The 12,073-nt window shown below is 38.5% G+C and overlaps 1 protein-coding gene across 1 annotated transcript; it reads left to right on the top strand.

The window, feature by feature from the left end:
* The first annotated feature begins 4,841 nt into the window (after positions 1-4,841).
* GNG11 (G protein subunit gamma 11) lies at positions 4,842-9,512 on the top strand. The gene is made up of 2 exons (XM_059395739.1): positions 4,842-5,374; positions 9,088-9,512. The coding sequence occupies exons 1-2, from the start codon at positions 5,279-5,281 to the stop codon at positions 9,211-9,213; spliced, it is 222 nt and encodes a 73-aa protein (XP_059251722.1). The 5' UTR covers positions 4,842-5,278; the 3' UTR covers positions 9,214-9,512.
* Positions 9,513-12,073: the final 2,561 nt, after the last annotated feature.

The raw sequence follows: 12,073 nt of genomic DNA, 5'->3' as shown, positions 1-12,073 counted from the left end.
AAGCCAAATTTCACTACCTTTGTGCTAAAAACTGAGAGATAATTTGCCTCTCATCTGTAACAAATGATGAGTGCTGATTACTGCAACTTGGAAACTGTTTTTGTTGTGTTTCCTTGTTGCTATCTCACATTTACAGTGCTATTTTTGGGTTTGTCAGTGATCAGAATACAAGGGAATGCTAATTGATTGTCATCCTTTTTAAGAACAAGAATTATCTATTATTTGGTCTGGAAGGGAATCTTAAGGTGGTCCCAAGTTTAGCACCTAGCACTGTCCTTTCCACTCTGGCTGTAGTAAATGCTCAACAAGGATCAAGGTTGCACGCTTGTCCAACCCCTTCATTTTGAAATGGAGGAAATCCAGGCTCAGAGAAGTGAGTTGGCAAGTTTCTCGGGTCCAGACTCTGGATCTCTAGCTGAATGGTTAACACCACACTCTACCACATATCAAATATGCTTTGAGTATTAAGAGATTCCAGGATAAACTATTGGAGTTTATCTTTTTCCTCAGGAGACACTATTTTCCATTTAAAACTGCAGAACTCCTTTCCAGCCACACCCTTAGCCCTTCCTATCTCCCTGTTCCGCTCTCTTGTCTCCCATAGCACCCGTCACCATCTAGCATCCCATACACCTCACTGCATTATTTGTTTAATTGTGGTCTGTCTCAAAGGTATTTCTGTGTGCAATTTAGTGCTTATTATATGGTCCATTTATCTTTTTTCCCCCTGAATAAAAAAAGTATAACAGAATCTTGGCTATGGCATTTAGTAACATGTATGGTCCTAACTACATCTCTAGTTTTATCTAACACTGGAAATGGATTTGGAAGGCAGGTGATTCTAAGTGAAAACCCTGGCTTGTTTAATTTCTACTTCAACTCTTTGAACATCACTTTTGTTTGTTTATTTGTTTGTTTTTTTGTTTCTTTTCAAAATAAAACGAGAAACTGGAATGGATTCTTATATGAAAATTTAAAGTCACTTAGAACAGATATAGATAAAAACCTAATCAATGTCCTTTATTACAATAGACCTGGAGACTTCCTGTGGTCAACAAACTTAAGTATTAAATGATTCCCAACATGACAACCCATTTCCCCACCTTCTGCAGTTCCATCAGACTGATCTCTCCACCTGAAATGTCCCTCCACTCTAACTCATTTCAGCCCTTGGAAATCCTTCTTCTCTGAGGCTCCCTATAAATTATCTCCTCTGTCCCTCACTCCAGCCCAAGAGAATTCTGCAAAATCTTTTAACTCACTTAACATTCCCTTGCTTTCTTTTAATATAGTCTGTATGGTTGTGTTACTCTCAAATCTGTGTTACAAATTTCCCAAGCCAGAAGCTCTGTTCATCTTTGAAACTGCTATAACAACTCTTAAATTGTCTCTACAATTTAATTGAGTTAATAAGTGTTCAATTAAAAGCAGGAAGGACGGTAGTTTTTATTTTGGAGAATTCAAAATTCTTATTAGCTTAACTAAGGAATGAATCAACAGTAGGGTAACATTTTTGTTGCTTTAAAATACAGACTGTCTGCAGGAGTTGGAATAAGATAAAATTCATAGAAAGGAATACAGAGAAAGATGGTCTAGGAAGAAGATTGTGAAGTCATGACTATCCCACAGGATACACAGTTGCAACAGTGAGTGATTTTTTTTTTCCCCCGGAATTTATTTCGGGGCCACAGATTATTAGGTTAAAATGAATGAGATAAGACTATAGGGAAACAAAAAATGTTCTAGGCATAGCCTTAACATTTGGCTCATCCACAGAATTTCCTGGTACCAGTAATGAGAATAGGTAAAGCATATATTACATACTTACTGTAATATATCATTTGAGATACTTGCACTTTGAAAGTATTTTGTACATATAGGTGAGTTTAAGCTTTAGCAAGGAAAGAAAAATGATTAATTTGCGTTGATTTGATTTTAGCCAGATTTCAAAACAAAGCTAATACTGAACTTCCTAAATTCCTAAAAGAATGTATTAACATAAGGAAAAGAGTAAACTGAATAATAAGAATGACCACTTACAATGGAAATTAAAGTCTTGTGAAAGCAAAATTGATAAAATAAATCATTTTTATATGAACTATAAGTAGTTAAGATGATCAGAGCATCAGACATAGGCCATCCTGTAACTTTACATTATCTCCATCTAGAAAAGGAAGCTTATGCATATAGTTACATGAAATGGGTGAGTTTATGAAATGTTCCATGTGATTTTTGTAATTAATTGAACTAAAACAAGTTAACTGGGTGGATCAAATATGCGTTAAATATGCTCCTTAGAAACCCATCATTTTAATGGCCTAAACAGTCACCATTAACTTTATAAATTCCAGAGGAGCAGAATTTGGGAAATAACCTAGTTTATTTCCAACAACAAAACAAAGGCAGAGAGTATCTATGTCTTGCCAAAAATCACAAGATAGAGTAAGACAAGAACACTTGTCTTTTTGAGTTCAGCCTAGCATTAAATCAACTCCAATATAACTGCCCTTGATTTTTTTTATACAGTTTCCTTTATATGGATTTTTTAACAACACATTTAATACATCAGAAAAGTAACCAAAGAGTTGTTTTTCCTTTTTTTTGCAGGTCACAGTAGGTATTTCATGGCCTTTGCTCTTTTATAATTTAAAAGTAGAAATAACCACACAGTTAATTTTCTTAAACAGATATCTTTAAAACATTTGTCAAAAGATAGTGGGATAATAAAAGTTTCTAATTATACCTATTATCTTTCATTGCAGAGTAGTTTGTACATATACTATTTTGTAAAACAAATCTTATTAAAAGTAATATGTAAAATATAAGTAAAAAGCTAATATGACATTTGGCTATAACTCACTTGGATTTTAAACTTTGTTTATCCAATAAGTTTTGTTGATAGAACATTTCTGTGAGAATAGACAAGAAATTGTTTACCATGGTTGCTCTCTGAGAGGTAAATTCCATGCTTAGGGATGGGGGCTACATGCTCTTCTAAAAAGAAGTGTTGTATCCTTTTACCATTTAAAACCAAACAATAACAAGACATTTTTCAGAATGCTATGTCATCATAGGATTTCAGCATTTCCCAATTCACTTTAATCAGTCCACTTAATGTGATTTTAGTATCATGCATTATTCTGTAAGAGTAAAAACTAAATAAAATAAAATAAAAAGACTAATATGCATTTGCTCTCCAATTTAAGTTCTCTTAGTATGGGGAAGAAGTTAAATGGCCACTATGGATTTATATCTATTTATCACTGTCTGCAAGTAGGTGATTTCAAAAAGAAGAAATTTCCAGGCCAAAATAATTCTATTTTTATGATTTGGAAAAGACATGCATTAAGTTACTTAACTAGGTTATTTGATTTGGTGCTGAACTTATTTAATTTGGGCCATATTAACTACTTTCACTAACTTATTTATTTTTAACCAACCTTTTAAATCTGAGCAATGGGGAATCAAAAATCATTAATTGCTTTTGGAGACAGATGTGTTTTTTGTCTTGGCTCACCTTGCATACTAACGGTGGGTGGGGGGCCCTCTAGAAGCTTATTTAACTTCTTTGAGCCTGGGAGATCCTGGAATGTGTGGTAGTTAAAATATAGAAAAGCTCCCAAACAGTTTTCTTCATGAATGTGATTTATCAGATGTAGATACATAAATGCAATTAGAAATGTAACATACCTTAGCTAATTCACTGTTCCCCTGGCCCACTGTCTATTTTATAAATTAGAAAACCAAAATCCAGAAAAAAATAAATGACTTTTCCAGTGATAGCCAGTGGCAGAGCTGGGACTAGACCCAGAGTTCTTACCAAGTAGCTAATTGTTCCTGTCCCTCCAGTGTATTCATTGAGGACAAGGGGGTAGAACCTAGAGAGAAATTAGGAACAAACAAAAGCCTGTGCTTATAAAATAGGGAGTGGCTTGGGGTGTCTAAGCCCAGGTACCCTGAAATTCTCCATTCAGGCCACCACACTTAACTTGAATTTGACTCTCTAGGCAAGGAGGTCATCTCCAAAGAGAGAATTATCTAACTGCTTGGGAAGGTTTCTTATATTCGTGCTTTAGTTTTCTTCTAGGCTCTTGAGCATCTTTAACAAACCAAACATAAAGTTTTAGTTTATAGTCAAAGAGAAACTTTATATTGCAGGTAAACATGTCAGGCCCCACACCTTTCCTGGCTTTACAAAATGGCAGCAAGATGAATACTACTTTCCAGAGAGCGGAGAAGCCCAAGCTGAGTGAATCTGCTGCGGACCTCCAGGAAGTTTGCGGGAGCCAGGAATTCCTAACCCTTGGTGTCGACAGTCACCCAAACCGCGGTTGATGGGGATTGGGGAAACACTTCCTGGTAAGAACTTTCAGATTCCTTCTTCTGTCTTCTCTAGTATCATCCGTGTGTCGTCCATATCATTACAAAACATTCCCCTGAAGAAAGAGTAAGAGCTCTGCTGTGGAAGTTGCAGACAGTTCATTAATGTCCGAAAATGGCCCTGCAAATTGGAAACAATATTCACATCCCAAGGCCCCCTTGACCCCCCCCAATGTGTCACTATGTTTCAGGCATTAAACAGACGGGATGGATACACATCAACAGACATGGTGGGTGTTTCTGAGATTACAGCTCAGTTTTGTTCTCCTCCTGGGCCTTTTCCCACAACACGCATGTAACTGGGGAAAAGTAACACGCTGTATATTTTTGAAACTTGGAGAGGAGAAGGGCCGTTATTTCCTGCAGGCTAGTGTCCTCCTTTTCTGGCTTCGCAAACAAAACCCGGATGTGACTGGGGAAGGGAAAAAACGAAAAAAAAAAAAAAAAAGGAACAAAAAGTAAAACTTTAGTTGTTTCTCCAGGAGAGCCGGCTAGTGCAACCCCAACTGTCCGGCCACAGCCCTGGCGAGTCCCCCGCGGGCGTGGCAGGCTTGGGAGCCGGCAGGGGGCCAGCATCCCTCCGTGAGCTCCGGCAGCGCCCAGCTTCTCAGGCTCCGTCTCCACTCAACCCTCCGGGGCTCGCTAGAGCAGGCTTCCCGCAGTCGAGGGGGCCTGAGAAAGAGCCGAGGACGCGGGGCAGGGTCGGCTTGTGGGGCCGCCCCGCAGGCAGCCGAGCTCTAGGGGCTCTGGGGAGCACGGCGGGGAGGCGGTCCTGTCCGCCGCTGGCCGGCGGGCGGGGTGCGCGGGCACCGCAGTTATTTTGGGGCGCGTCCTAATTTGCTGCACTTCCAGCCTCTCCGCTTCCAGAGCTATCCCCAGGCCCGGTTCTGAGGCGAAAATGCCGGCCCTTCACATCGAAGATTTGCCAGAAAAGGAAAAGCTGAAGATGGAAGTTGAGCAACTTCGCAAAGAAGTGAAGTTGCAGAGGCAACAGGTAAATTGTCCCAGAGCATTTCCTTCTCTGAAATCAACCAAGGGCAGTTTTTCCTGGTTTGTTACAGTAAAGCAGTACTGCTTTTCTGGTTTTTGTTATCCCCCCCCCCCCAGCTTCTCTTGAAGTAGGGCTTTTTGTTGGTACCTGGGAACTGCCAGTTGGTGTGGGGAAATCATCGGAGGTAAAGGAGAGCAAGGGTCGGCTGAGTAATTTAAAGCCAAATGTCAGAACATCTGAGCCTAGGACTGGGCAAATGGACAAAATATTCTGCCTGCTGTTCCTTGGTTTTAAAAACTCAAAATGTAGGAAAAAGGCAGATGGCTATTTAGTTCCTTCATCTTTTTCATTATGGGAAAGAATGGTATTTTAGTGCTTTTTAATCACTATTTAATTCATATTTAATTTAGGTAATTTGAATTACATAATTTTGAATTTCACCAGGCCTCTCCAGAGGTATGCAATGAACAGCTCACTGGGGCTTGGGAACAAAACATTGCAATTTCTATTTTTATTCGTAACTCCCATCTCTTTATACCTTCCACTTGGTTTATAGGTATACACAGTGAACCAGTACAGCAGTATCTGCATTTATTTATAAATAATTATACATATATTTGGGTACATACAAAAATTCTTTTTAGTGATCATGATGTAAAATTTGAGAGACCACTGAAGTGGATTACAAATTCAGTAAGAACGTATGTCTCAGTGTTCAGAAGTCTCCACCAAAACGTGCTGGAGATTTTGTACTTTTGACTTCTTACTGCTAGCTTGAGCATGCATTTCTTCCTTTTTTTCCTCAATCAGGCAACCTAAAGTTCTGGAATAGGTTTTTGGATAGTTTTTGTTGTTGTTGTTTTGTTTTTTTTAGGAAATGATCCACTCCTTTCTCCACAGCAAGAAAAAAGTAAACTGATTTCATTTCTCTATGGTTTAATACTAGAAATTTAAAAAAAAAATAGAAAAGGGAAACAATGTAAGTTAAGCAGTTATAGTAAATAAGCTCTTTTACTTTCCTGCTCTAATTATGGTAAATCTACTCGTGACAGAGTCCTGTTACTCAAGATGAACATTTGAGTGCTATCTGGAAGATGCGGATGTTTTTGAGTTTTACTTTATACACATTTCTTTTCTGAAATTTAATCTTTCACTTCCAAATCCCTATTCTTCCTAGATGTTTGAGTGCAAAGGTTGTTTCTCTCCATGTTGAAAGTTTTTGTACCTTTAAAAATACTGCTGTGCTTAAAGGAATAAGCAAAGCTACGGTACCCAAAGAATAGGGTAGTTTCTTGAAACTTTAAGGAACCCATTTTGTGGATGACAAAGTGCAGTCCGTGTTGGCCACTGAGACTTTTTCACACAAGGCATCTTAGAGGTGACATATCAAACATAGTTACATATACTGAAGCATAGCCTTGTACAAAGTTGGAATATCCTAATACCAGAGTGCACAGAACTTCTAGGAGAAAAAAAGAGACAAGTGTCTTCTAGGTATTTTAAGCTTCAAATTTGAAATTGGGCAGGGACCTGGATGCAACTGACTGTGTAGAAATTGAAGGTGTCATTCCTGAGCCATTCCTCCCAGCTAGCTCCCCACCTCCTCTCCTTAGGACACACCCTACTGAATCAGTTTCCAACTCCAAGTGTATGCTAATGGGAGAGAAACCTTCAGAGAGAGCCTTAGCAGATACACGGAGAGGTATCTGAATCCTAATGATAATACTCAAACATGTTACCACACACTTCGGTTTATAGAGTGTTAGTGTTCTACAACCATTATGGCTCTTAGATCATTCAGTGCTCTCCCTTTTAAGGATCAAAAACTTGAATCCCAAGGAGGCTAAGTACCTCCTTATTTAAGACCTCATAGGTAATGATACAGACGTGTACTAAAACACATGTGTTCTGATAAACTAGTTCATTATTCTGTCAATAAATTGTTCATGTCTGAGCTGTGTGCTCTGCTCAGGCCAAGGACACAGAATCCACAGGCTGAATTCTGGCTCCAGCTAACTGTTGCTCAAACACATCTTCTTGATCATGGAAGGAAATGCTCAGAGGAGTAATTATGTACTTTTGGAGGTTACAGATCTCTTTGGAAACCTAGTGAAGAAGCCTCTATAGAAACAGATACAATTTGGGGGAGCTCTAATCTTACCCACAATTATCTGTGGGAAGACAGACCCCAGGTTGTGGTTACTTGCGTCTGTACTTCTGACAATTCCCATAAAATGTGTGCACTATGAACGTCAGCAACAAATAAGAGCAGTTGTTATCCAAGAGAATGGCACTTGAAAAGATTTTTATTTTACCACACTTTAAATCATCTAACTCCATCACCTAGTTCTATTATTTTATTTTTTTTAAGATTTTTTATTTATTTATGTGACAGGCAGAGATCACAGGCAGGCAGAGAGGCAGGCAGATTGAGAGAGGGGGAAGCAGGCTCCCCGATGCCGGGCTTCATTCCAGGACACCAGGATCATGACCTGAACCAAATGCAGAGGCTTTAACCACTGAGCCACCCAGGTGCCCCTCGTTCTAAATTTTAGAACAGTGGTCTTCACTTTGTGTGCAAAAAGTATGTGGGGTATGGGAGTATAATATTAAAAATATCTGATTTTGGTTAGATTTAAATCTCTTCTGAGATTTTCAGTTTATGTTTTATAATTACACATTAAGTATAACACAGTAGCATTTATACTTATTTATAAAATAAGTAAATTAGATATCATTACATAATTATGTACATTTTGGAATATATATATATCTAATATATATATGCAAGCATGTTTTTGTGATCACCATTAAGACAATTTGAAGATTATTAATCTAGATTACAAATTCAATGGGACAGTTTCCCAGGGTTAAGAGATCTCTATTAGAATTTACTGGAGCTTCTGTAATTTTTACTAATTTCTTCTTAACAATGCAGGCCTTCATTAACACACTAATCCTTTTATTTTCTTCCTTTTTTCATCCTTTTTCTTTTTTAAATTCACACTTGTGATCTGTCTCTGAAGGATAGAAATTTTGAAAACACTATTCAGTCCTTTCTTCATTACAGAAAAAGTTTCAACTAATTACATAAACACAAGGATCTCATATAAGCCCAATAAACCTCAGATAAATTTTTTGTTATGATCATTGCCCTCAAGCAATGGGAAGGAATCCTGAATAGAGACACAAATGGTATGACTGGGCAACCTCAGCCTCTCCAGGCATCAGACTTTCTCCAATGTTTCTATCATTTTGTAAAATTGCAGAACATGGCACACACCCATAAGTGAGAATTTTGGCAGGACATAGCCCAAAACATTTGGGGATTATCTCTTACTGCACCTGATCATTAGCATGGGAAATTGAAAGTGCGGTATATTTGGTTTGTAAAATATTATGAATAGATCATAATTATATTTCAGCAGAGGAGAGAATTCACATGAGCCACAATGGATAGAAATTGCTGGGATGAGCTATTTAATACAATGACTTTCAAGCTTTTTGACCCTCACCAGACTGAGAAATATATTTTACATAGATTGTGCCATTCATATATATAACATATATATATGTTATACATGCTTTGTACAACTATTTTTATACTATTTTATTTTTTTAAATGCTAGTTGTGCTCAATTATGTTGATTTCACTAAAGGGTGCTAATGAAGTGTAGACAATCCTGACCTAATTCATTCTTTTTTTTTCTCTTAAGGTATCTAAATGTTCTGAAGAAATCAAGAACTACATTGAAGAACGTTCTGGAGAGGATCCGCTGGTGAAAGGAATTCCAGAAGACAAGAATCCTTTTAAAGAGAAAGGCAGCTGTATTATTTCATAAATAACTCTGGAGAGAAATTTCATCCTCAGTAGAAGAACTAGTTTGTTTTGTTTTTCTGAACTAAAACCGAAATTCCTTTCAAAGAAGGAAAACAAAATTTAAAGACTTTCTTAAACACTTATATTGATATGGTTACGTATCAAAGCTGTGTGCTTCTTATCTTTGCTCACTACACCTCCTTCTTAAGAGGGCAGAGAGTATCAAATGTACAATTATGGAAATAAGGACATTACTTGTGCATGACTCACCTCTTTCAGTATATTGCTTGATGCCTTAAATAAAGTTTTATCTCTGGAAAATGAGTGTTGGCAATTTTTAAAAGCAGTTTGTTGCTGGGCGGGGGGTTGGTGTTTTTTGTTTGTTTGTTTTGCATTTACTTTTATATTTTTCCCATAACCATTCACGTTTTTGGGACACATACATATCAAAGGATTAGGGGATTTGATAGATCAGTTCTCCAATCTAGCTCTCTCCTTCAAATCTCAGTTGGTTTACGATGCTGAGTTCTGACTTCTGGAATGTTTCTGATCTAATTTTAACTATGAGGGAACCAAGGGAGTAGAATTCCTCCCATTGATGGAGTAGCTGAGTCAGGAACCACATTAGCACTCGAAACCCGCATTACCAGTCACCATACAGATTTTGGTCAAAGTGTTGCTGCAGTGGTGCTGTGGGGAAGGGCCACATGTGGGGCCTGCGAGAAGCCCCCAGGAGGTCAGCCCCAATATGTTCATCCTCAGGGAGCTTCATCTCTCACAGGATGCATGTATTGGCACTGTGACCCTCTGGCCCTGTGGCATTGGCAGAGACACTGGGCTCCGACCTACTCTTACCAGTGTCTTTCAGCAAGCCCAGGCAAACCACACCACCTTTCCAGGGTCCTTCTCCTCCAAAGGGACCAGTTAATCTTTTGCCCATTTCTAAAATCAGCTTGTTTTATTCTCCCCTCATTAATTTGTAGGCATTCTTCATATATTTTGGCCATCATCAGTGATAGGTGTCACCAATACCTTCTCCAATCCATGGCTTAACATTTCATGGCAGAATGGTAGCTGCCGCAGCTTTAGCCCCAAGGTGGAACGCACCAAGGTACAGGGCCCACTCACACTCGGAGAGTTCTTTATGAAGGCAACTGCAGCAGCGACCTCAAAGAAAGCGACCTTTCTTCTTCTTCTCTTGAAGCATTTTTCCCTGTTTCCCTCTGACTTTTGAATGTCAGTTGTTCAATGTTTGAGCCAAAAGAAAGATGAGAAAACCCTTCCAGGCAAGTTCCAGTTCAAATGGGCTTAGTCACTAATGCACCCCGCAATTTTAAATGTGACACCAGAAACCCAGGCTTGATTAGGTTCTTTTCTCCTGTTTAGACCAAGATGTTAGCCAGAGATGTGCCGGTGACTTCTAGCAGCTTCCTAAAGCATACCAGCATAACCAAGATGTTAGCCAGAGATGTGCCGGTGACTTCTAGCAGCTTCCTAAAGCATACCAGCCTCCTCCTCTGAAACTGCTTTCCCTTCCCTCTCTGAGAGGGAACAGGATGCCCCAAGCAGGTTACAGCAAAGGAAGAGCAGAGACTATTTTCTTCAGTTTCCTGCCGTTTTCCAAGTGTTGACGTCAATTGGGATTACTGAGAGCCCAGGGATAATTTTAGCCCAAAGCACACTCTACTCCAAGGTGAGATTTAAGAAAAGTAAAGGCATAATTTTACCAACTGCCATAGAATAATTTGTATTGGGATGTGTTGCTACTATCAGTCATTTCACATTTAAGGTGGCCTGGGATTTTAATACTTTGGGGCCTGTGAAGTTTTGACTTTAACGCACTGTTTCGTGTCTCTCAAGTCACGGAGTTTTCTTGTTTTGCAGGAGGAAGGAAGCATCTCGTTCTTGCTAAGGCAGATCAGATGACCTGCTTTCTTCATGGAGGGCCAAGTCAACATGTTTATCCTGTAACTTCTTCAGAGTTATGGCTTCGAAGGCTGTGCCCTGAGTTTCTGTTAGCCACGTTCAGCTATCCGTTCATGTACACCTCCAAGTCCTAGCCTCTGCTTTTCATGTACTTTCAGCCAAATGACAACTTAGCCCACTTCTGCTTTTTCCTTAATAAATTCCCAATCTTGTAGATGTTTCTACCAAATCTAATTCTGTTCTTATTTTCTTACTGTTTTCATCATAGTAATTTGGCAAATATGCGGAAGTGTAATAAAATCCTCTTGATTTTCAAGTGTTCAGCTGCTAAAAACTTATTAGCTTACATTAGGAAGAAAATGAAAAATATGGTAACTACATATTTGGGTGTAGTTTGTATAAAAGTAACCTTTAGTAAATGGGAATTTGTTAAGTAGAATTTAAATCATGTATTCAATTTCTTCCAAGTATATAGTTGTGTTAATCATTTGGCATCTGATTAAATAGTTGCTATCCTTTGTGTATTGAGACTTAGGTTCATAGAACTCATTAAATTAGCAAAATTGACTTTCCTATTTCCAGCCAGAATCTACATTACGAGCTCCCTCGTACTTGGTATTTTAAGAGTTTATCTTACATGTTGGATGCACACTGGTATCTCATTATTTTCTAAATTTGTATTTCCTTGATTTCCCGTATATTTAATAGTCAGATTCCTTGTGACTTTCGATGACCTTCACCCATTTCAACCCTCCCAACCCCCACCACTGACAACTACCCTTATACCCAAGAGTATAAGCTTGGTTTATTTGGGATGTTGTTGTTATTGTTGTTTTAGATTCCACAAAAAAAGATTATATACAGTGTTTGTCTTTCTCTGTCTGACTTAGTTCATTTGCCCTCAAGATCCATCCATGTTGTTGCAAATGGCCAAGATTTCCTTCTTTCATTATGGC

This window comes from Mustela nigripes, chromosome 4, assembly GCF_022355385.1.
Source record: "Mustela nigripes isolate SB6536 chromosome 4, MUSNIG.SB6536, whole genome shotgun sequence".
Classification (NCBI taxonomy): Eukaryota; Metazoa; Chordata; class Mammalia; order Carnivora; family Mustelidae; genus Mustela; species Mustela nigripes.
The sequence above is the reverse complement of the archived record's forward strand: the minus strand, read 5'-3'. Positions and strand labels throughout refer to the sequence as shown.

Excerpts from the sequence above, each read along its gene's own strand:
- GNG11 (XM_059395739.1), top strand. The coding sequence starts at position 5,279 with ATGCCGGCCCTTCACATCGAAGATTTGCCAGAAAAGGAAAAGCTGAAG. Across the intron at positions 5,375-9,087 it reads TGAAGTTGCAGAGGCAACAG|GTATCTAAATGTTCTGAAGA; the intron begins GTAAATTGTCCC and ends TTTTCTCTTAAG.